The following is a 26,134-nucleotide window of genomic DNA, read 5'->3' on the forward strand; positions in this document are numbered from 1 at the left end:
TTTAAAAAACATATTTACTAAAAGATGTATTATTAAATTCTGAGTTCAGAGAGCCTAAACTTTATTTCTCTATTTTGTCCCAATGGGAAGGTATACTTGTAAGATGTTACGAAGAATCTCCCATTCCATCCTATGGGGTAGATAGCCTTTCAATAGTGAAAAACAAAATGTACATATTTTACTTTCAGAACATATCACACACACCAGTACATGTCCTACCTTTCACATGCACTGTACCCTGGGGTACCTTGGGCCTACCATAGTAGTGCCTTACATGTAAGAAAATGGAAGGTTAGGGCCTGACAAGTGGGGGAATTGCAAGGTCTACATGGCAGTTTAAAAGTGTGCAGACACACTGCAGTGGCTGGTCTGAGATACCTTTTCAGGGCTACTCTTGTGGGTGGCACAATCAGTGCTGCAGGCCCACTGGTAGCGTTTGATTTACAGGCCCAGGCCGACTTAATGCACTTTGCTAGGGACTAAACAGTAAACCAAATGAACAAGTTACTTACCTTCGGTAACGATACATCTGTAAGAAACATTAGTTAGTATTAGATTCCTTACCTTAGAATATCCCCAGGCGTCAGTCTGGATCCGGAAACTTTTGCGTAGCAGTACCCCTGCGCGTCGGTAGGCGTCGTCTGCAGGCGTCCCCTGCGGCTCCGCGTCCGTCGTTGGCGTTGTGCGCCGTGATGATGTTGCTGGAGTATATAGACGCGCGCTGACGTCAGTTCTTTGCACACAGCTCTTCCGCGCCAGAACACGCAGAGCCATGTGAGAACCAACACTGGTGCCATTTGAAACTAGGGCCCCGAAAGGGATGTCCTTAACCCTAGGTATCAGTTCGCAGAACGGGGAGGATGGGTGGGTCGGTAAGGAATCTAATACTAACTAATGTTTCTTACAGATATATCGTTACCGAAGGTAAGTAACTTGTTCATCTGAAAGAAACACGTTAGTATTAGATTCCTTACCTTAGAATAGATACCCCAGCAATACCAAACCCGGTGGTGGGTCTGCGAACCAATACATTCCTACACCAGAAAGTCCTGGAGGACAGAACGGCCAAAGAAGCCATCCCTCCGGATGTAGGAGAGTAGGGTCTGCAATCCTATGATCACCCAGATTTTTTGCTTTTGTTTCACTGGTTTACGACTTTCTCTGGCTGTGGGCATGCCAATCAGACCCACAGCCTGGCTGTTCTCTCTCTAAATTACAACATGTACCCTAGGTGCATTTACCAATTGGTACTGGGCCACCTTATCAGACCCTGTAACTCAGGGCATAGGTGTACCCAGGGCCTACCAGGGGCTGGTCCCACCCCTAGGGCAGGACCTAGTCGCGTACCCACCCCTTTCCTTAGGATAAAGGCAGGAGCGGGGACCCTTCCAAATTAGATCATCTTTGAATCCTGAAACTACTTTCGACGAAAGGAACTCTCGACTCTTCTCAAGATTTCTCCCTTGTGACTAAGGAGTAGTCACCCTGCATCCGCAGGCACCATCTAAGAACTCTGCGGTTTGCTGCACGTCCTTCCTCAGGAATCCGACCGACCAGCACGACGAGACCCGGCTTCCCTGGCACCTCTGACCTCTACCTACCTCTACAGCTAAGCTGAGAACCGTAGGTGCGACGAGACCTCGAGGGACTGGCCATCATCAGAACTGCACGACGTCTATCCAGCACGACCGCCGAGGGATCCTCTGGTGAGTGCTTTGGGGACCGAGAAGCCCCGACCCTGAGCAGCTCCAGGACCGAAGTCCAGCCTCCCAGCATCTCCACGATCTGCGTGGGGCCCTTCTGCTTTTTGCTGCTCATCGCGTTGTTTGGCTACTAGCCCGCTGGCTTGTGGCCTTCTGAACGACGCCCGACGACATCACTGCTGCTGGTCTGGTTGCTCCAGACTGGCTCTTGCTCCCTTCCAAAAGAGGAGCACCCCGGACCCTCCTGGTCCACTCCAGACGCCATTTTGAGTCCACCGCGTGGGCTTGAATTTGCCAAGACTTGTTGCCCCAATCCTGGGTCCAGCGACGACGACAGCTTCATCCATCGTGGGACAGCTCGCACCTCCATCCTGGTCGCCGACAACGCCTCCTGGTCCGTGAGATCTGCAGAGCACAGCGTCGCCCACTCACCTAGTCGAGGTGACTACCATCCGGTGCCCTCCTGGTGCCACCTGACTACTGGCTAGTAGTCACGAACTTGGTCCCCTCTGCTTTCAGGTGTCATCCATCTTCGGTCCAGGCTTGGATCACTCGAACTATCTTCACTGGTCGCCTGCCAGCAACTTCTTTCTTCAGGCTCCTGGTTCGTCTACGAGGATTCCCGACGTCTTTTGAGACGTATGCAGCTGCAGCCCCTGGGCTAGGTAACTTCGGCATTTCGGTGCCCCAGCATAGCCTCACTATCCAAGGGTCAGGATCCACTGTCGTTTTCGATCTGCCTAGTCGGGTTCGCCCGAGAACACTAACTTTGTGAAATCTAGCTACCATAGACTTTGTCCCGCATCCCGCGTGAGAGTGCACACTCTGCACCGAGTCCCCTAGGCCTCCTACTAGTAATCTGAAGGTTCAGTAACGTAGTCCTAGCGATTCCAAAGCCTATTAGTACAGTACTTACCTGCTAGTAATTTCGCATTCCACTTCCATAGTATATGGTTTTCCGTGCCCCTCGGGCATCTGTGTAAATTGTGCAACTTGAAGTATTTTTATAAGAGTTTTGTTGTGTGCTTAGTACCCTGTCCTCATAAAGAGTACAGGGCTGTTGTGATTCTAATAAATACACTGTTTATTTTCATAACACTTGTGTGGTGTCCTTTCACTTGGTGTTCAAGGGGTATATGTGATGGTATAACAGCTGGCTTAACACGCCCTCTAGAGTTTAGCCCGAAGACTGCTCGTATCCACGCTACTAGGATAGCTGGTCTAAGGTTGACTTACAACCAATCACCATAAGGGTCGTTTGGACTGATGCATAGTGATCACTAGAATAGTGAGCACTACATATCAGGCCAACTTCTCACACCGTTCTTCATCCTTTGAAGGATGCGGAGGCGGGAAGAAGGAAAGGAGGGTGATGGACTGCCCGATGTGAAAAGCAGAGACAACTTTGGGCAGGAAAGAAGGCCTAGTTCTCAGAACCACCTTAGCTGGATGAATGGACATGAAAGGAGGTTTGACAGAAAGAGCCTGGAGCTCACTCACCCTCCTGGCAGAGGTGATGGCATCCTGGAAGGCCGTCTTTAAAGTCAGGAGACAGAGAGGACAGGAATGAAGTGGCTCAAAGGGAGCACACATCAAGAATGTTAGAACCAGGTTCAAGTCCCACTGAGGCATCACAAACGGAACAGGTGGAAACATGTGTGTGATGCCCTTCAAGAATCTCGTTACAATGGGTGACTTGAACAAAGAAGGTTGATCAGGCAGCCTCAGAAAGGCCAAAAGGGCAGAAAGGTAGCCCTTGATAGTGCCCAGAGCAGAGCCCTGCTGGGCAAGAGAAAGAAGGAATAGAAGAACCTCAGAAAGAGGGGCAGATAGAGGATCCACAGCCTTTGCTGTGCACCATGCCACAAACTTGTTCCACCGACAGGCGTATACCGATTTCGTGGAGGAACGCCTGGCTGCCAGAATCACATCACAAACTTCAGGAGGCAAGTCAAATGGCCTCAACTGCCGCCGCTCAATCTCCGCATGGAGGTGAAGGCTGGACAGGTTTGGGTGGAGGATCGTCCCCTGTTGCTGCGACAGAAGGTCCTCCTGAAGGGGCAGGCGGATCGGGGGACCGACTGACATGCTGAGTAGCTCGGGATACCAGTACCTTCGAGCCCAGTCCGGAGCCACAAGGATGACTTGGGCCCGGTCGCGCCTGATCTTCTTCAGCACTTTGGGCAGAAGTGGTATAGGCGGAAAGGCGTATAACAGACCGCAACTCCACTCGCGCCGAAAGGCGTCGCCGTGCGAGTGCCGTCTTGGAAACTCAAACGCGCAGAACTGATGACATTGCGCGTTCTCTTCTGTGGCGAATAGATCTAACCAAGGCTCTCCCCATTGCCGAAAGATGCCTTCCGCCACGTCCGAGTTCAGACGCCATTCGTGATCCATCGAGCACCGACGGCTGAGTTTGTCCGCCCTGGCGTTCAGAGAACCTGCCAGGTGTTGAACCGTCAGAGTCACGCCCTGACGTTCCAGCCATTGCCAGAGGCGCAGAGCCTCCTGGCAAAGGGTCCACGATCCCACCCCGCCCTGTTTGTTGCAGTACCACATGGCGGTGGTGTTGTCCGTGAACACCTGCACTACACTCCCGTTGACAAAGGGGAGGAACGCTTTCAGTGCCAAAGGAATCGCCCGCAGCTCCAGCAGGTTTATATGGAGCCGGGACTCCGCCGGAGACGAGATGCCTCTGATCTCTGCCTCTCCCAAGTGGCCTCCCCAGCCCTGGAGGGACGCGTCCGTCAAAACAACGTGCTCCGGTTGGGGAAGGGAGAGGGATCTGCCTCTGACCCAATCGCGGTCCGTAAGCCACCACTGCAGTTGTCTTGCAGTGCCCTCTGAGATCAAGACATGGTCAGACAGATTGCCCTGATGCTGGGCCCAATGAAACTTCAGGTCCCACTGCAGAGCCCGCATCCGCCACCGGGCGTGATGCACCAGAAGGATGCAGGAAGCCATCAGCCCCAGCAGCCGCAGCGTCAACCTGACCGAAACCCGGGATAACGGCTGAAAGGTGGGAATCAAAGCCTGTATATCCTGGACTCGCCGTTCCGGAGGATAGACCCGAAACTGCGCCGAGTCGAGAACCGCTCCGATGAAAAGGAGCTTTTGAGAGGGACACAGGTGTGATTTCGGCACATTGATGGAGAACCCCAGCTCGTGCAGGAGGTCTGCCGTCATCTGAAGGTGGTGGACGACTGTCTGGGGCGAGCCCGCCTTCAACAACCAGTCGTCTAGGTAGGGGAAGACTGAAACCCCCAATCTGCGCAGATGAGCTGCGACCACCGCCATCACCTTGGTGAACACCCGTGGGGCGCTGGTAAGGCCGAAGGGGAGCACGATAAACTGAAAATGCTCGAGGCCTACCGTGAACCGCAGGTAACGCCGGTGGGCCGGCAGGACGGGGATGTGAAAATACGCATCCTGCAAGTCCAACGCTACCATCCAGTCTTGCGGGTCTAGAGCAGCCAATGTAGGAAGGTACCTCCTGACTATGGTTGCCCCCAACTTTTTGCCCTGTGTTTTAGCTGGTTTTTGACATAGTCGACCTGGGACCCTGCCAATCAGGACCCCAGGCCTACTGCTCTCTCTTTAAAATGGATTCCATGTACCCTAGGTACATTTCCAATTGGGACTGGGCCACCTTATCAGACCCTGTAACTCAGGGCATAGGTGTACCCAGGGCTGCCAGGGGCTGCAGCATGTATTATGCCACCCCTGGCTGGCCTCCTAAATTTGACACAACTGGCTGCATGACAGCTGGGGCAAAGTCGTGTAATCACCCTTTGCTGTAGGTGTAGTATACCTATACCTAACCCTAAAATGGACACACAGATTCCTATCAGTCACTCCTATGGCAGGCCTTGACAATCCTGAAGGCAGAGTGCTTGGAATCGTGTGAGATGGTGCTCTGGCATGAGCTGAGCCTGTCTGCAGCTTGCGGAACCAAGTCCTAATAGCTGTTCCATGATATCGCATACCATATACTCTTAAGTGCATTATAATCCTCGCGGTTAAATGCTAACTTTGGTATTGCTTTATCAAAACATGTCGAGTAAGGTGTCATACGAATTGGAATACTAACCCCTCGCCAATTCTGGCGACGGGGTTAGCATTCCACCCTTCTAGAGGGACACGACATGTATGTAACTGTGAACCCCGGTTAAAGTTAAACGAAGCCTCAGCTCCACAAAATGGATGCTGCCACCACAGACACGAGTCTGACCCCCTGCAGCTGGGAGTCCTTCCAGCGAGGGGAGCCTGGACAAAGGGTTTCCTGTCAGGGGCGGTGCTAGCACCGTCCCAGACATGGTTTTGTGTATCCTGGGTAGGCAGGGCTTTTCAGGAAGGTGACTGCTGAGTGGCACCCCGGTGCTCACTACGCATAGGCCGGTCAGAACCAGTTCCAGGGGCACACCAGCCCCTGGCCTGGGGAAAGTCCGGCATGGCAGAGGGGTGTAACCACCCCCCTCCTAGTCCCACCCATAGGCAGGACCTAGTCACCGGGTCAGCCCCCTTTTTTAGTATAAAGATGGGAGCGGGCCCCCTGTTCAAATTAGATCATCTTTGGAATCAAGACACGACTTTCTGCGAAAGGACTTCACGATTTCTTCATCAAGATTCTCCCTTGTGGCTAAGGAGTAGTCACCCTGCATCCGCAGGCACCATCCTAAAGAACACTGCGGTCTGCTGCAAGTCCTTCATCACGAATCCGACGACCCAGCTCGACGAGACCCGGCTTCCCTGGCACCTCTGACCTCTACTCACCTCTACAGCCAAGCTGAGAACCGTGAGTGCGACGAGACCTCGAGGGACCGACAATCGCCAAGACTGCACGACATCTTTACTGCAAGCCCACCGTGTCCTCCACGGGTGAGTGCTTTGGGGTCCGAGAAGCCCCGACCCTGCGCAGCTCCAGCACCCAAGATCAGCCTCCCTGCATCTCCACGATCTGCGTGGGGCCCTTCTGCTGTTTGCTGTGCACCGCGTTGTTTGGCTACTAGCCGGCTGGCTTGTGGTCTTCTGAACGACGCCCGACGACATCACTGCTGCTGGTCTGGTTGCTCCAGACTGGCCCTTGCTTCCTTCTTGAAGAGAGGCACCCCGGACCCTCCTGGTCCACTCCAGACGCCATTTTAGGTCCACCGCGTGGGCTTGAATTTGCCAAGGCTTTGTTGCCCAATCCTGGGTCCAGCGACGCCGACAGCTTCTATCTTCGTGGGACAGCTCGATCCTCCTTCCTGGTCGCCGACAACGCCTCCTGGTCCGTGAGCTCTCCGAGCCCAGCGTCACCCACACGCCTTGTCGAGGTGGCTACCATCCGGTGCCCTCCTGGTGCCCACTGACTACTGGCTAGTAGTCTCGAACTTGGTCCCCTCTGCTTTCAGGTGTCATCTTCCATCGATCCAGGCTTGGATCCACCGAACTTTCTTCACTGGTCGCCTGCCAGCAACTTCTTTCTTCCAGGCTCCTGGTCCGTCAACGAGGATTCCCGACGTCTTTTGAGTCCTATGCAGCTGCAGCCCCTGGGCTAGGTAACTTCGGCATTTCGGTGCCCCAGCATAGCCTCACTATCCAAGGGTCAGAATCTACTTTCGTTTTCTCCCTACCAGGTCGGGTTCGCCCGAGAACACTAACTTTGCAATTTCTAGCTACCATAGACTTTGTCCCGCATCTCGCGTGAGAGTGCACACACTGCACCCGAGTCCCCTGGGTCTCCTAGAAGTAATCTAACGATTCTATAGTCAAGTCCTAGCGATTCCAAAGCCTATTAGTACTGTACTTACCTGCTAGTAATTTCGCATTCCACTTTTCAAGTATATGGTTTTCCGTGCCCCTCGGGCATTTGTATATACTGTGCTAACTTAAGTATTTTTGTAAGAGTTTTGGTTTGTGCTTAGTACCCTGTCCTCATAAAGAGTACAGGGCTGTTGTGATTCTTAATAAATAACTGTTTATTTTCATAACACTTGTGTGGTGTCCTTTCACTTGGTGTTCAAGGGGTATATGTGGTATAACAGCTGGCTTAACACGCCCTCTCGAGTCTTTAGCCTTAGACTGCTCGTATCCACGCTACTAGGATAGCTGGTCTATAAGGTTGACTTACAACCAATCATCAATAAGGGTTGCTGGACTGATACATAGTGTTCACTAGAATAGTGAGCACTGCATATCAGGCCACCTTCTCACATTGGTGGCAGCGGTGGGATTTGAGCTTGCTGTTGTTTTACCACACGTATCCTAAGAATATCCTGTTGAAAGATCACATAAGTACTGTTAGTACATATAACTAAGCTTAGAATACTCTGAGTTCTACTGAACCAGCTGTTGCAGCTCCTCAAGGCTTAGCACACCTTGGCTGCAACTCTTAGCAAGGGATCAGTAGGTAAACACATAGTGTAGGTAGGTGCATCACTTACACCACACTAGAAACAGTATGTCAGACAAAGGAGGAAACTCTGAGTCTCCCCTTGTGTCAGTGGACCCTCCACAGGTCCCCACTTCCAGATATACTGTTCTTAGCTTCAGGGAGTTGAGACAGGTGTGTACCTCCAGGAAGATAAGACAGGGGTCTAACCCCACAACTTCCTTTCTCATTGGTCTCTTAGAGGCTTATGATGCCAGTAGGGCTGGTAACCCAGACCCTTCTAATCCAGATGGGAGTATGCCCTCCTTACAGGGACCCTTTGATAGCCATGACCATCCCCTCCAGGAAGCAGATGATGCTGAGGATGAGGATGAGGATCAGTTGTCAGGGGATGAGGCGGATAAGGGACAGGTAGAAGTCAGCAGACTAACCAGGTCCAACTTAAGCAGGCATGAGAATGGTACTAGGGGACCCCTGGGGCCACTCTCAGGTCAGCTTAACATTGGGAATGGACGAGTTAGGTCTCTATCAAGAGGCTCTAACAGATCCCTTCGAACCAATGGCTCTCACAACTCTTCTCACAGAGGGATGACTTCCCCTCAGAGGAGAGTGTATGAAGCTGAAGAAAGGGCAGTCAAACTGAGGATTGAAAGGGAAGAACTTGCCCTGGCCAAAGAGAGACTTGCCTTTGCTAGAGAGCAAGAATTATGTGGGCTACAGCCCACTGGTGGCAGCAATAAACCTAGCAATAGGGAAAGGAGTTTTGATACAAAGCACCTGAATAAGATAGTGCCCCCCTTTAAACAAGGGGATGACATCCACAAATGGATTACTGCTTTGGAGAGGGCCTGCACTGTGCAGGGTGTTCCCCAAAGTCAGTGGGCAGCTATCTTGTGGCTCTCCTTTGATGGTAAAGGTAGAGATAAGCTCCTCACTACAAGGGTGGAGGATGCTAACAATTACCAAATCTTGAAGAATACACTGGTTGATGGGTTTGGTTTAACCACTGAACAATACAGGATGCTGTTCAGAGACACCCAGAAAACTCAGTCTCAAGATTGGACTGACTTTGTTGATTGTGCCACTAAGGCTTTTGAAGGCTGGCTACTGGGTAGTAAGGTTACTGATTTTAAAGGATTGTATAATCTAATTATGAGGGAGCAAATCTTAAATAATTGTCAGAACCAGTTATTACATCAGCACCTGGTAGACTCTGATCTGACCTCTCCACAGGAATTGGGTAAGAGGGCAGACAAATGGGTCAGAACCAGGGTTAGGCCTAAAAACCAGGGTGGTGACCAGAAAAAGGAATCAACCAAGCCTCAAGAGAAGGGTGGGGATAAATCCACAGAGAAGACTTCCCAAGGGCCCCATAACTCCAACAAGGGTGGTGGGTCCCAGAACACTCCTTCAGAACAGAAGAAACCTTATTGCCATACCTGTAAACAGGTGGGTCATTACAAAAGTGATGCCAGTTGCCCTAAAAATGGTAATAAGGGAAATATACCCCCAGGTAATACTCCTAAACATCCTGTTACCACTAGTGGTAATCCCCCAGGTGGTGGGAGTGCCCCCAAGAATGTGGTGGGCATTACTTTGGGCAATCAGGAGGACTATGGCCTAGCCAGGTTCCCTGACCACACTCTTGTCTGTGAGACTGGCATGGGGTTTGCCAACTTCACTACTGGACCCCACATTTTGGGCAAGTATAGACAAGAAGTTTTAGTGAATGGTCAGAAAGTTGAGGCATTCAGAGACACAGGGGCCAGCCTCACCATGGTGAGTGACCATCTGGTCCCCTCTGCTCAACTGACCCCTGGTTTTACTTATCAGGTGACAGACATTCATGGAGTGAAGAGAAGGCATCCCATGGCAGTAGTCAAGCTCAGCTGGGGTAATGTCACAGGGCCCATGAGAGTGGCAGTGACAGATAACCTACCTGTAGATTGCTTACTGGGGAATGACCTGGAACTCTCAGCATGGGCTGAGGTGGAACAAGAAACTCACTCCAGAATGATAGGCCTATCCAGACAGGTTAGTGGGGCAGTAATAGCTACAGCCCCAGTCCAAGCACCATTCCTCCCTGAAAAGGTTGGAAGGGCAGTGGTAGCCACTGCCCAGGCTCAGACAGACTTTCCAGAACAGGATAGGAGGGCTGTGACAGTCACAGCCCAAACACAAACTGAGTGCCCTCCTGAAAAGGTTGGCAAGGTTGAAATGGTCTCAGCCTCTACTCAAACAGAGAGCATTGAGGAGGAAGAAGAGTCTTCCCCCTCCCAGACACTAGGTGAGAGCCAGCCTCCTCAGGGAACTGACTCTACCCCTGTTGAAGGAACTGCCCCAGAGGTAGTCAGGCCTAGCCTGGCAGAGCCCCTGATGGCAGTGGACCCTTCCCAGGTGGGACCCAGTCTGGAGCAGGTAACCTGCACCTCTCTACCCTGCCTCAGTCAGCCCAGGGCTGTGGAGGTCAGGGAGGCCAGTGGTGGACTCCAAAGAGCCCCCTGTCCACAAGAACTCCTTAATCAGCAGATTAGGATCACTGAAGCTGGTAAACCTAGCCAAGTGAAAATAAAACAGACTCCTGAGGGATCCCCCTTAAAAGTAGTTAGGGACCTCCCACAGCTGGACACTGTTGGGCACAGCCAAACATGGGGCCTAAAAACCCCAGACCTGACCTGTCCCTCCAGTAAGCCAAACAGAGGGACTCAGCCTCCAGCTTTAGGTAGCCAGAGGCTGACCCTGAGAGCTCAGTGCATCTCAGCTAAAGAAAGAAAGGCACACATGATGAATGGTGATTGGAGGAAGTTGAGCCCAAAGGTAGAGGAGCCTCACTTCAGTACTCCATCCCAGCATCAGCCTTCTTCTTTCCCAAGACACACCAAAGGCAGAGATTCCCTATGGTGGAGACCCTCAGATACCCTTAGGGTGAGGGGTTGCCTAGTGGACCATGACACAGAGGGAAACCAAGCCAGAGCTGGTCCTTCCTTATATGGCCACTTAGGTAATAGAGGCTTACCTGGACAAGGATAGCCTTATCTCCTTTCGTTTGGGGGGGGGGGGGGGGGTTGTGTAGGAAGGTACCTCCTGACTATGGTTGCCCCCAACATTTTGCCCTGTGTTTTAGCTGGTTTTTGACATAGTCGACCTGGGACCCTGCCAATCAGGACCCCAGGCCTACTGCTCTCTCTTTAAAATGGATTCTATGTGCCCTAGGTACATTTCCAATTGGGACTGGGCCACCTTATCAGACCCTGTAACTCAGGGCATAGGTGTACCCAAGGCTGCCAGGGGCTGCAGCATGTATTATGCCACCCCTGGCTGGCCTCCTAAATTTGACACAACTGGCTGCATGACAGCTGGGGCAAAGTCGTGTAATCACCCTTTGCTGTAGGTGTAGTATACCTATACCTAACCCTAAAATGGACACACAGATTCCTATCAGTCACTCCTATGGCAGGCCTTGACAATCCTGAAGGCAGAGTGCTTGGAATCGTGTGAGATGGTGCTCTGGCATGAGCTGAGCCTGTCTGCAGCTTGCGGAACCAAGTCCTAATAGCTGTTCCATGATATCGCATACCATATACTCTTAAGTGCATTATAATCCTCGCGGTTAAATGCTAACTTTGGTATTGCTTTATCAAAACATGTCGAGTAAGGTGTCATACGAATTGGAATACTAACCCCTCGCCAATTCTGGCGACGGGGTTAGCATTCCACCCTTCTAGAGGGACACGACATGTATGTAACTGTGAACCCCGGTTAAAGTTAAACGAAGCCTCAGCTCCACAAAATGGATGCTGCCACCACAGACACGAGTCTGACCCCCTGCAGCTGGGAGTCCTTCCAGCGAGGGGAGCCTGGACAAAGGGTTTCCTGTCAGGGGCGGTGCTAGCACCGTCCCAGACATGGTTTTGTGTATCCTGGGTAGGCAGGGCTTTTCAGGAAGGTGACTGCTGAGTGGCACCCCGGTGCTCACTACGCATAGGCCGGTCAGAACCAGTTCCAGGGGCACACCAGCCCCTGGCCTGGGGAAAGTCCGGCATGGCAGAGGGGTGTAACCACCCCCCTCCTAGTCCCACCCATAGGCAGGACCTAGTCACCGGGTCAGCCCCCTTTTTTAGTATAAAGATGGGAGCGGGCCCCCTGTTCAAATTAGATCATCTTTGGAATCAAGACACGACTTTCTGCGAAAGGACTTCACGATTTCTTCATCAAGATTCTCCCTTGTGGCTAAGGAGTAGTCACCCTGCATCCGCAGGCACCATCCTAAAGAACACTGCGGTCTGCTGCAAGTCCTTCATCACGAATCCGACGACCCAGCTCGACGAGACCCAGCTTCCCTGGCACCTCTGACCTCTACTCACCTCTACAGCCAAGCTGAGAACCGTGAGTGCGACGAGACCTCGAGGGACCGACGATCGCCAAGACTGCACGACATCTTTACTGCAAGCCCACCGTGTCCTCCACGGGTGAGTGCTTTGGGGTCCGAGAAGCCCCGACCCTGCGCAGCTCCAGCACCCAAGATCAGCCTCCCTGCATCTCCACGATCTGCGTGGGGCCCTTCTGCTGTTTGCTGTGCACCGCGTTGTTTGGCTACTAGCCGGCTGGCTTGTGGCCTTCTGAACGACGCCCGACGACATCACTGCTGCTGGTCTGGTTGCTCCAGACTGGCCCTTGCTTCCTTCTTGAAGAGAGGCACCCCGGACCCTCCTGGTCCACTCCAGACGCCATTTTAGGTCCACCGCGTGGGCTTGAATTTGCCAAGGCTTTGTTGCGCAATCCCGGGTCCAGCGACGCCGACAGCTTCTATCTTCGTGGGACAGCTCGATCCTCCTTCCTGGTCGCCGACAACGCCTCCTGGTCCGTGAGCTCTCCGAGCCCAGCGTCACCCACACGTCTTGTCGAGGTGGCTACCATCCGGTGCCCTCCTGGTGCCCACTGACTACTGGCTAGTAGTCTCGAACTTGGTCCCCTCTGCTTTCAGGTGTCATCTTCCATCGATCCAGGCTTGGATCCACCGAACTTTCTTCACTGGTCGCCTGCCAGCAACTTCTTTCTTCCAGGCTCCTGGTCCGTCAACGAGGATTCCCGACGTCTTTTGAGTCCTATGCAGCTGCAGCCCCTGGGCTAGGTAACTTCGGCATTTCGGTGCCCCAGCATAGCCTCACTATCCAAGGGTCAGAATCTACTTTCGTTTTCTCCCTACCAGGTCGGGTTCGCCCGAGAACACTAACTTTGCAATTTCTAGCTACCATAGACTTTGTCCCGCATCTCGCGTGAGAGTGCACACACTGCACCCGAGTCCCCTGGGTCTCCTAGAAGTAATCTAACGATTCTATAGTCAAGTCCTAGCGATTCCAAAGCCTATTAGTACTGTACTTACCTGCTAGTAATTTCGCATTCCACTTTTCTAGTATATGGTTTTCCGTGCCCCTCGGGCATTTGTATATACTGTGCTAACTTAAGTATTTTTGTAAGAGTTTTGGTTTGTGCTTAGTACCCTGTCCTCATAAAGAGTACAGGGCTGTTGTGATTCTTAATAAATAACTGTTTATTTTCATAACACTTGTGTGGTGTCCTTTCACTTGGTGTTCAAGGGGTATATGTGGTATAACAGCTGGCTTAACACGCCCTCTCGAGTCTTTAGCCTTAGACTGCTCGTATCCACGCTACTAGGATAGCTAGTCTATAAGGTTGACTTACAACCAATCATCAATAAGGGTTGCTGGACTGATACATAGTGTTCACTAGAATAGTGAGCACTGCATATCAGGCCACCTTCTCACAGCCAAGACCTGAGCTAAAGTCAACATCTTGAACTTCTCCTTCTGGAGGAAGCCGTTGACGTTCCTTAGATCCAAGATAGGACGTAGGCCCCCTTTGTCCTTCTTGGGTACCAGAAAGTAGTGGGAATAGCAACCACGTCCTACTTCTGGCCCAGGAACGCGCTCGATGGCCCCCTTGGCCAAGAGGGCCGTAACTTCCTCCCTCAGAAGTGCCAAGTGGTCCCCCGACACACGGTGGTTCTGCGGTGGCATGGCTGGAGGAGTTGTCTCGAAGGGGAGGGAGTAGCCCCTTCGGACGAGCTGCAGCACCCACCTGTCCGATGTTATTGTGCACCAGTGGGAGAGGTGATGGAGAACCCTGCCTCCCACCGGTGTCACATGGGCCTGAAAGCTCGGACTAGGAGGATTTACTGGCAGATGCTGCGGGGGGAGGTGTGGCCTGACCTCGCCGCTGTCCCCGACCGCCACCACGGCGGTTTCCACGGCCGCCACCGCGTTGATAACTCTGTTGCGGCGCGTGGCTGGCAGAACGTGTGGGACCGCCCCTTCCTTGGCCATGAAAGGAGCTTAACGAACCAGTTTGCTGGCGCTGGGTCGAGAGACCTAAGGACTTGGCCGTGACCCTGGAGTCCTTGAAGCGCTCCAGCGCGTGGTCCGCTTTGTCGCCAAACAGGCGACTGCCATCAAACGGCATGTCCATCAATGCATTCTGGACATCAGCCGAGAAGTTGGCGGATCTCAGCCAGGCGTGGCGACGAATCGCCACCGTCGTGGACATCGCTCTGCCCAGCGAGTCGGTCGTATCAAGACCACACTTGATGGAATATCTTGCTGCGTCTCGGCCTTCAATCATAGCCTTGCCGAGCTTAGCCCGTACCTCCGGGGGGCATTCAGGCAGCAGGCAGCAGGTCCGCGACCGTGTCCCACAGAGAGTGGGTGTAACGGCCCAAGAGGCACGCGGTGTTGCAAGACCGCAGTCCCAGACTCAGGGACGAGAAGACCTTTTTGCCATACTGGTCGTACCTCTTTGATTCCCTGTCGGGCGGGGCCGACGGGAATGCGGTCTGGGAGGTGGAGGCCTGGATCACCAGACTCTCAGGGGTGGGGTGGGTGGACAGAAACTTGGGGTCGTCCGCACACGGACAGTGGCGTCTGGCCACATTCCTATCAACAGGCGAACCTGAAGCGGGCCTGGACCACGTGCCCAAAAGAACGCCCGATAAGGCCTCGTTAAACCGCAGCAGTGGCTCCTGTGGGCATGACTGCGGTTGGAGGACCTCGGTGAGGATGTTAGTCCTCACGGCCGCGACGGGGAGCTCAAGGTGTAAGGCCTTGGCAGCCCTCATCAACACCACTGAATAGGCAGCCCCCTCCTCCGTAGCCACGGTAGGAGGCGAGACAAAGCCAGGGTTGGGGAAGTCATCCAGACCATTGGCGTCACCCAAGTCATCTGTCCAGTCCACTCGCGTGTCAGAGGGTCCTCAGACCCCTCCCACCCCTCTCCGCATTCTACATCCTCACCATACTCGGAGTCAACAATGTAGACCGGCTCCTCGGGGTTCACAGGCCCCATTGGCGTCGAGCCCGGCGCCGCGCGGGGGCGGCGCCATGGGTTGCCCCGATGGAATCGGCGCCGGAGAGGCCAGTTGACCAGCCGGCGTCGACCCCCGAGGGCCCCTGCGGCGCCGGGGCACCCGACGGCGTTGAGGCAGGGTCACCCGAGCCGCTAGGGCCCCCAGAGGGGTTCACAGGGCCCGAAGGCGCCGCGGAACCCGCCGGAGGAGAAAGAGCCCTCATGGCCACGAGGAACGCCTCTATCTCCTCGGGGGACGCGCCTTGCCCAGGGACCGCAGGGTATGGAGCAGGCCGCGTCGGCGACTCACGCGGAGCCGCGGGGTGGGGTCACCCGAACCCCCGGCCGCCTCGTGCGAGCGTCGGGGGGAGTCAGGGGTACGATGACGACGCCCCGACTTTTTGTGCTTACTACCTGAGGAACCAGAAGAATGGTGACGACTCCCGGAGCGCCCGTGACGGCTCCGCGACCGCTCCCTCGATCGCTCCCTTGACCTCCGGCCGGACCGGGACCGCTCTCGACGCGGGGCCGACACCCGGAGCTCGAGCAGCTTGCGGGACCGCTCCCGCCTAGCTTTATTAGTCAAGGCCCGGCAGTCGACGCAGGCGTCCACGTCGTGGTCGGGGCCCAGGCACCGGAGGCAGAGTCAGTGATGATCCGTGACCGACATCATCCGGTCACAGTCGTCACAGTTCTTAAAACTGGGCATCCTACCGGCACCGTAGAAGATTCAGAGATCAAAAAAGATCCCAAAAAAACTTGGTCAAAAGACCGGAGTACTGCTCTTCGGATCTGCGCTAACTGGCGCGGAAAAAAGAAGAACTGAATTCAGCGTGCGGAGGCGGCGTCTATATACTCCAGCGACGTCATCACGGCGCACGACTCCAACGACGGACGCGGAGCCGCAGGGGACGCCTGCAGGGGACGCCTACCGATGTGCAGGGGTACTGCTACGCAAAAGTTTCCGGATCCAGACTGACGCCTGGGGATATTCTAAGGTAAGGAATCTAATACTAACGTGTTTCTTTCAGATATGCCAATCAGGGAGAATCAACTGTAATACCAATTACGAGACCAGGGAACGATGAATGATGCTCTCAGTGTGAGCACACAGAGGCACAGAGGAGCCTTTGAGGTAGAGCAGTGATTGCTCCACAGGAAGCAAATGTAGGAAGTATAAAGGCACTAAAAAGTTCCACATGGGCCTCATTCAAGCCGGGGTGGGAAATGTCACCTCAGGCTTAGGCTGCAATTTTTCCAACCCAATCCAAAAACGCCATACTAGTTCTATACAGATTTTTGTTTTTAACCAAGAGAACAAAGCGTAGTCATGGTTCTTGTGTTTCTTTCTCCTTGAGTAGTGATAGTAATTTTCTTCGACTTGTAAGTGCTCTGGGATGAAACATGGCACTTCTTGGAGGGAAACACACTTTGCTCCCTTCTCCTAATGGCAAAAGGCCCAGAAAAGATACAGTGACATATCTGCCACATATCTGTCAATTGTTTTTATACTTCTTTGAAAAGAAAAATGACCTTACCTTGCTTATTGCTTAAACACATCTTCACTTTATGTTTGATTTGCTTTTGTTTCACTGGATTCTCTCGAGATACATTATTTCTGGTGCTTAAGGTAGAGATTCCTGGGATGGGGTTACTTGGCACTCTTATGTTCTTGAACTGTTTAAAAGAACTTTCCAGCACTAGAACAAAACATATGATATACATGTAAGATATGCCTACTAGAGGACAAAACTGACAAACTGAAGAAAACATTACTTACCTTTGGTAGTCAACTTTCTGGTAGATATACACCGGAGGAATCCTCACTTTTTGAATATCTCAAGGAGTCAGACTGGATTAGTGAACTTTTTCCTAGCTTTCCCGAGCTGGTAGGGGGCACTGGCTCAATTTAGGCACTTTTTTTTTCATTCCATTTTTTTCTTTTTTTTTTGTATCCTCATTTGCGTGCATGGCTCCAATCTATCAGAACAAGAAAACGCCACAGAGCAAGAAAACCGGCTGTGCTTCTGTACTGTCTCAGCGTTAGCGACAGGGAAGTCTTAAGAGAGGGGGGGAGGCCGGATCCCAACAGCACATTCACACAAGCCTTGAGGGATCTTGCTTAGGGCTATTCATTGGCAGATAGTGCCCGAGATACCGAGGCCCCGTATGCTCCATGGCTCTTCGCCATAGAAACCGCGGTAGGCAATGCCCGCATTAATCACAGGACCCTGGGGAAAAAAAAACCCAAAAAACCCCAGGCTCAATACGACTGCGCAAACTGTGTCCAAAAAGCTCTCCTGCTCGGATTTTCACCTCTGGCTAGGCCGAGTTTAGAAATCTGGAGGACCGAGGAACGCCATTCGTGTATAGTAGGGGGCTGGGCGTCCTTCCTGTGTCTACAGATCTCCCTACGCGCCGCCAGAATAGAATAAAACACCAGGTTAGAGGCAGCATTACGGGCTTTGCCCTTCAGGCCGAAAATAACAAGGGCGAGATCAATGGAGATGTGAGAGCCCAATTGTAGGAAGGTGGATACCTGACTATGGTTGCCCCCAACTTTTTGCTTGGTGTTTTGCTGGTTTTCCGACTTAGTTGGCCTGGGGCCCTGCCAATCAGGACCCCAGGCCTACTGCTCTCTCTCTAAAATGGATTCCATGTACCTTAGGTACATTTCCAATTGGTACTGGGCCACCTTATCAGACCCTGTAACTCAGGGCATAGGTGTACCCAGGGCCTACCAGGGGCTGAAGCATGTATTATGCCACCCCTGGATGGCCATCTAAATCTGACACAACTGGCTGCACGACAGCTGGGGCAAGGTGGTGTAATCATCCTTTGCTTTAGATATAGTATACCTATATCTAACCCTAAACATGGACACACAGATTCCGATCAGTCACTCCTATGGCAGGCCTTGATAATCCTGAAGGCAGAGTGCTTGGAATCGTGTGAGATGGTGCTCTGGCATGAGCTGAGCCCGTTTGCAGCTTGCGGAACCAAGTCCTAATAGCTGTTCCATGATAACGTATACCATATACTCTTAAGTGCATTATAATCCTCGCGGTTAAATGCTATCTCTGGTATCGATTTATCAAAACATGTCGAGTAAGGTGTCATACGAATTGGAATACTAACCCCTCGCCAATTCTGGCCACGGGGTTAGCATTCCACCCTTCTAGAGGGACACGACATGTATGTAACTGTGAACCCCGGTTAATGTTAACTCAAGCCTCAGCTCCACAAAATGGATGCTGCCACCACAGACACGAGTCTGACCTCCTGCTGCTGGAAGTCCTTCCAGCGAGGAGAGCTTGGACAAAGGGTTTCCTGTCGGGGCGGTGCTAGCACCATCCCAGACAGGGTTTTGTGTATCCTGGGTAGGCAGGGCTTTACAGGAAGGTGACTGCAGAGTGGCACCCCGGTGCTCACTACGCATCTGCCGGCTAGAACCAGTTCCAGGGGCACACCAGCCCCTGGCCTGGGGAAAGTCCGGCATGGGAGAGGGGTGTAACCACCCCCCTTCCTGGTCCCACCCCTAGGGCAGGACCTAGTCGCGTACCCACCCCTTTCTTTAGGATAAAGGCAGGAGCGGGGACCCTTCCAAATTAGATCATCTTTGAATCAAGAAACTACTTTCTACGAAAGGAACTCTCGACTTCTTCTCAAGATTTCTCCCTTGTGGCTAAAGAGTAGTCATCCGCAGGCACCATCTAAGAACTCTGCGGTTTGCCTCACGTCCTTCCTCCGGAATCCACTGGCTAGTGGTCACGAACTTGGTCCCCTCTGCTTTCAGGTGTCCTCCATCTTCGATCCAGGCTTGGATCACTTCGAACAATCTTCACTGGTCGCCTGCCAGCAACTTCTTTCTTCAGGCTCCTGGATCGTCAACGAGGATTCCCGACGTCTTTTCAGACCTATGCAGCTGCAGCCCCTGGGCTAGGTAACGTCGGCATTTCGGTGCCCCAGCATAGCCTCACTATCCAAGGGTCAGGATCCACTGTCGTTTTCGATCTGCCTAGTCAGGTTCGCCCGAGAACACTAACTTTGTGAAATCTAGCTACCATAGACTTTGTCCCGCATCCCGCCTGAGAGTGCACACTCTGCACCCGAGTCCCCTAGGCCTCCTACTAGTAATCTGAAGGTTCAGTAACGTAGTCTTAGCGATTCCAAAGCCTATTAGTCCAGTACTTACCTGCTAGTAATTTCGCATTCCACTTCCATAGTATATGGTTTTCCGTGCCCCTCAGGCATTTGTGTAAATTGTGCAACTTAAAGTATTTTCATAAGAGTTTTGTTGTGTGCTTAGTACCCTGTCCTCATAAAGAGTACAGGGTTGTTGTGATCTAAATAAATACACTGTTTATTTTGCTCCAGACTGGCTCTTGCTCCCTTCCAAAAGAGGAGCACCCCAGACCCTCCTGGCCCACTCCAGACGCCATTTTAGGTCCACCGCGTGGGCTTGAATTTGCCAAGGCTTTGTTGCCCAATCCTGGGTCCAGCGACGCCGACAGCTTCATCCAGCGTGGGACAGCTCGCTCCTCCATCCTGGTCGCCGACAACGCCTCCTGGTCCGTGAGATCTGCAGAGCACAGCGTCACCCACTCACCTAGTCGAGGTGACTACCATCCGGTGCCCTCCTGGTGCCACCTGACTACTGGCTAGTAGTCACGAACTTGATCCCCTCTGCTTTCAGGTGTCATCTCTCTTCAAGATCCAGGCTTGGATCACTTCGAACTCTCTTCACTGGTCGCCTGCCAGCATCTTTCTTCCAGGCTCCTGGTCCGTCTACGAGGATTCCCGACGTCTTTTGAGACATATGCAGCTGCAGCCCCTGGGCTAGGTAACTTCGGCATTTCGGTGCCCCAGCATAGCCTCACTATCCAAGGGTCAGGATCCACTGTCGTTTTCGATCTGCCTAGTCAGGTTCGCCCGAGAACACTAACTTTGTGAAATCTAGCTACCATAGACTTTGTCCCGCATCCCGCCTGAGAGTGCACACTCTGCACCCGAGTCCCCTAGGCCTCCTACTAGTAATCTGAAGGTTCAGTAACGTAGTCCTAGCGATTCCAAAGCCTATTAGTACAGTACTTACCTGCTAGTAATTTCGCATTCCACTTCCATAGTATATGGTTTTCCGTGCCCCTCGGGCATCTGTGTAAATTGTGCAACTTGAAGTATTTTTATAAGAGTTTTGTTGTGTGCTTAGTACCCTGACCTCATAAAGAGTACAGCGCTGTTGTGATTCTAATAAATACACTGTTTATTTTCATAACACTTGTGTGGTGTCCTTTCACTTGGTGTTCAAGTGGTATATGTGATGGTATAACAGCTGGCTTAACACGCCCTCTAGAGTTTAGCCCGAAGACTGCTCGTATCCACGCTACTAGGATAGCTGGTCTATAAGGTTGACTTACAACCAATCACCATGAGGGTTGTTTGGACTGATGCATAGTGATCACTAGAATAGTGAGCACTGCATATCAGGCCAACTTCTCACACCAATGACAAGGATAGATTGGTTCCTATAGAGTCCCAAAATGAAGTTATTTTTGGGCATTCCTAAAACATATGGATGTCGGATGCGGCAACAAGTCCGCACCTTGGGCACGAGACCGGGCCTGTCGAAGAGAACATTGACAGCCTCTGCGGGGAGTAGTAAGCCCTGTGTATTGTAAAAAGGTGGTTCCTACGAAGCCAAGCAGGTTTGACCAGGTCCCACAGTACCACACAGGAAGCTGACCAAAGCTCCTCCACGTCTATTCCTGGCAATGAATCAGCCCATAATGTTGTCGGAAGGCAAAATTTACCATCTGTTTCCTCCATGATCTTATTATACCAGAGTGATATTTCCTTCTTTGCAGGGGGACTGTCCAACAGGCACGTCACTAATTCACTATTGCCACCTATAGGTAAACTGCTAATCCGAGTTGGCTGTAAATTGTATGACTGGGACCAGCTTGAGATTTGTATGAATTTGAATCTAGACAGGCTTGGCCCGACCTTGTTTGTTAAGTTGTCCCAAGGAAGTAGAGTTCCATCCATGAACAGGTCTCCCCAGGTGTTGATTCCGGCCTCTCTTAGTGGTTGAGTTAATGCGTCTTCTGCCCAAGCTGGGGGAGCTGGTAGGTCCCATATAGGAGCTTTCTCTGAGTAATACCCCAGTTTAATCGCGTGCCTCATTCTATTCCATGTGGAAGCTATCCCCTGCAATATCTTCAATTTTATTTATTTTTAAAATTTTGGGTCTCCAAATATAAACAGAAAGCTGCCCTGTCCTACTCCCTCACAGTTCAATAAAGTAGAGAACATATGGCCTACCCCTGTTACTGCTGGTATTTTTAATAACATGCGTGAATGAGAGCTGAAACGCCCATGCGTAGACCTGAAGATCTGGTCCCGCCAGCCCTCCCTTCTCTCTGCGGCGTCTTATTTTCTTCCAAGAAATTCTTGGGCTCTTACTATTCCAAATAATAGTAGAAATCGCGCTTTGCAGCTTAGAAATTAATTTAGGATCAAAGAAGAGTGGAATTGAATTAAATAAAAACGAAATCTTTGGCAGAATACACATCTTTACCAAGTTAACCTTACCTAGGATAGTAAGCGGGAGGTGTGACCAATCTCTCATGTTTCTTCGGCACTGTGCTGCTATTTTAGCAAAATTTAAGGAAGCAATCAGGTCAATGTCTTTAACTATATTTATCCCCAGGTATCGTAATTGAGGTCTTGATGTTTCATTGAAGGTAGTTAAATCGATGTTCCAAGACATTGACTCTGTTTTAGAGGCATTCGCCTCGTATCCTGAGATTTTGCCAAATTTGAGAGCTAAATCTATGACCTCTGGATATGCTGCATTAATATCTGTCGTGAAAATCATTATATCATCAGAATAAAGTGCCACTTTTTTTTCCCAATCACCAAAGATAAAAGGTTTAAAAAGGGCGCTGTCTCTTAGTGTTTGTGCAAAGGGCTCTATATACAAATCGAAAAGGAGGGGAGACAGGGGACAGCCCTGTCGGGTTCCTCTGGTTACTCTAAATGGGGAGGTAAGGCCCCCGTTGATCAGAAACATGGCTGCAGTCGGCTGACTGCTGCAGTGCTCCACTCCGTTCCCGTTTCAAGTGCCGTAGCTTACTCCACATAGCTCGCTAAACATGAATCATTAGCTCCTTCACGAACAGCTAAAACAACTACATCAAGCTAAAAAGAGGTACTTCGAGCAATTTGTCAGTACATTTATCTGCATTTCACTGCAGTTACTTACGGACGACGGTCTGCACACGCTCCGATGTGTATCAGCGAAGGAGAAGGCGAGCACCGCGGCATTGGTGAAAGGAGTTCTGAGACCGGCGGTTTCGCGACCGGTAGTGGAAAACGCCCTTCGACCCCTACGAGTGAGCAGTGCACACCTGGGCTGCTGCACTGGAGTCAGGCCGCCCTGGAGCTCCGCAGGAACAGGCGGTTACGGAGCCTCCGTGGCGATTCATTTCCAAGCCTCACCAATCAAGGCAGTAAGGACGCGCTTGTTCCAAGCATTACACAGTGCATTTCTGCAACTGATTCCTTCACCAGGTCACACGTAAGTGTTTCGCACGAGGAGGAGGAGGAGGAGGAGGAGGATGTAGTCCGCAGAAACAGCGTCCATAAGGTAAAAGGCAAGAGTGGGGGATGTGAATTGAAAGCTGCAAATTTACCTCGTGAATGCATGAATGCTGCAGAGGCTGACAAGAACCATAAAGGTAAAAGCGCAGCAATGAGCTTGGAGAGGGCTGGTGCTTCCCGCAAAAGAAGGGGTAAAGGAGTACTGTTAACCTCAGGGGAGAAGCTGGTAAGGGAGCTGTCTGAAGAATCAGAGAATGTCCTAAATTCTGCTAAAGTGCCCTTTGATCTGCACCATCAGGATTCAAGCAAGCCGGGCCGAAGACGGCTGTAATGCCAGAAATCGGTCCCCGGAAGCTTGTTTCCTTTCCAGTAAAAGAATTGGCTTGGTAGTTTGGTCTGCCCTGTTCCCATGACGTACTGGGCCAGGGACAGACTAATTTGCATGTAGCAGGGTTCTGAGCTGGGATGGTGCAGTGAGCTAAAAAACGGTGATGGATCAAGCCCTGATCTTTTGACTGGGTACGAGTGTTCTGTTCAATTCAGATACTCTGTCCATCACCACCCCCTTTTTTGAATCGTTTTGTCCACCACAAACGTGGAAGGGTATGCTCAGATGTGAGTCCCTTGCTCACTGCACCATCAGGATTCTAGCAAGCCGGGCCGAAGACGGCTGTAATGCCAGAAACTGGTCCCTGGAAGCTTGTTTCCTTTCCAGTAAAAGAATTGGCTTGGTAGTTTGGTCTGCCCTGTTCCCATGACGCACTGGGCCAGGGACAGACTAATTTGCATGTAGCCAGGTTCTGAGCTGGGATGGTGCAGTGAGCTAAAAAACAGTGATGGATCAAGCCCTGATCTGTTGACTGGGTACGAGTGTTCTGTTTAATTCAGATACTCTGTCCATCACCACCCCCTTTTTTGAATAGTTTTGTCCACCACAAGCGTGGAAGGGTATGCTCAGATGTGAGTCCCTTGCTCACTGCACCATCAGGATTCAAGCAAGTTATGTTATGTTATGTTAGGTGCCATTTGTAAAGCGCGCTGACGCCGAAGCTTCCTGGCGCTGATAGACAGAGTAGGAGAGGACGAAACACGGGAGGTAGAGGAACCTAGCTTGAGGATGGGAAGAGATGGGTTTTTAATTGTTTTCTAAAAGAAAGGAGAGGGGAAGAGGATTTGATAGCTAGGGGATTAAGGTTCCAGAGAGTAGGAGCTAGGTAGGAAAAACGGCGACCGCCACATTTCTTAGTTTTGTTTCTTGGGGTGGCTAACAAGTCACAATGGGCTGATCGGAGGTTGCGTATAGGGCGGTAGGGACGGATAAGGGATTTGAGGAACCCAGGGCTGGAACAGTGAAGAGCTTTGAAGGTGAGACATGCCACCTTGAAAGCAGCCCTTTGGCCAATTGGGAGCCAATGGAGGCTATGAAGTAGAGGCTTGGCAGATTGCCATCTAGGGGTTCCAGGGATCAGGCGAGCAGCCTGATTTTGGACGACTTGGAGACGGTTTAACAGAAATTGCGGGAGACCGTGATAAATGGAGTTGGAGAAATCAAGACGGGAGAGCACGAGTGAGGTGACAGTTTGGGTAAGTGCCATGGGGGGGGAGAAGGTGACGGACTTTACGAATCCTCCGAAGTTGGAACATGCATGATGAGATTACCGCTCCAACTTGGGCTTTGAGGGAAAGTTCAACGTCGATGATTACGCCCAGACTTTTTATAGTTTTAGCTGGGGTGGGGGGGTGGGGTGGGAGCCAAGCTCCGAGGGCCATAACTGGGGGCCTCAGTGGGCGTGGCTGAGGCTAGGGAGAAGGAGCTCGGTTTTGCCGGGGTTCAGTTTTAATTGATTCTGATCCATCCAGAGTTGGATGTGAATCATAACTGCGTGGAACGTGTTGATAGCCAGTGGGGAGTTAAGTGAAAAAATGAGTTGTAAGTCATCGGCGTAATTATAAACTGTGATGTCCCATTTGAGAAGGGATTGAATCAATGGACGGAGGTATACATTAAATAGAAGCGGAGAAAGGGAGGAGCCCTGAGGGACTCCGCAGGACGTGGGGGATTTTTTGGCCGTGTAGGGGCCCAGGCGGACCGCCTGTGTTCTTCCAGTGAGGAAGGACCTAACCCACTCGAGAGCAGAGCCCTGGATGCCAGCCTGCTGGACACGGTGGAGAAGGATGTTATCGTCCACTGTGTCGAACGCGGCAGACAAATCCAGCAGGACGAGGGATTGAGGGCTCCCAGCGTCCGCATTGCTCCTAAGTGTATCAAGGACTGCCAGAATGACAGCCTCTGTAGAGTGGGCAGGTCGGAATCCAGCCTGATTAGGCTCAAGATGGCGGGAGGATTCAATGAAGTTTGACAGGCAGCGGGTGACATGGGCTTCTAAGATTTTAGAGAAGTAGGGGAGGAGGGAGATGGGGCGATAATTCGATGGCTACGCAGGGTCGGCACCTGGTTTCTTAAGGAGGGGGACTAGAATGGCCTCCTTGAAGGATGTGGGAAAATAGCCACTGCTGAGCGATCTGTTGAGTAGATGTAAGATGCAGTCTGGCAGATTAAGGCAAATGCTCTGCAAGACAGAGGGTGGACAACAGTCATTGGGGGAGCCAGATTTCACACGGATGGCAAGTTCCGCTAGGGAGGTAGTATCCAGAGCGGGAAAGGTGGTGATAGTCAAAATGTTATGAGAGGAAAGATCCAGGGGGGAGGACTGGGAAGGGGGAGGAATAGATTCTTTGATTTTTATGACTTTATCCAGAAAGAAAGAGTTCAGGGTGTCACAGGCGTCCTGAGTAGGAGTCTGAGCTGGGAGGGTTCTATCGTCTGTGTGAGAAGTTGGCCTGATATTCAGTGTTCACTATTCTAGTGATCACTATGTATCAGTCCAAACAACCCTTATGATGATTGGTTGTAGGTCAACCGATAGACCAGCTATCCTAGTAGCATGGACAAGAGCAGTCTTCGGGCGAAACTCTAGAGGGCGTGTTAAGCCAGCTGTTATACCATCACATATACACCCATTGAACACCAAGTGAAAGGACACCACACAAGTGTTATGAAAATAAACAGTATATTTATTTAGATCACAACAGCCCT

At 51.7% G+C, this 26,134-nt stretch overlaps 1 protein-coding gene across 2 annotated transcripts in view; it reads right to left on the reverse strand.

Annotated features, from left to right (window-relative positions):
- The window catches only part of PHIP (PHIP subunit of CUL4-Ring ligase complex), a 2,330,659-nt gene that overhangs the window by 178,132 nt on the left and 2,126,393 nt on the right, over nucleotides 1-26,134 (reverse strand). For both annotated transcript variants that reach the window (XM_086926531.1, XM_086926532.1), the window contains exon 39: nucleotides 16,974-17,135. In XM_086926531.1, the coding sequence (XP_086782657.1) occupies nucleotides 16,974-17,135 (162 nt within the window). The remainder of the gene's footprint in view (nucleotides 1-16,973; nucleotides 17,136-26,134) is intronic.

Source organism: Lissotriton vulgaris, chromosome 6 (genome assembly GCF_964263255.1).
Source record: "Lissotriton vulgaris chromosome 6, aLisVul1.2, whole genome shotgun sequence".
Taxonomy (NCBI): Eukaryota; Metazoa; Chordata; class Amphibia; order Caudata; family Salamandridae; genus Lissotriton; species Lissotriton vulgaris.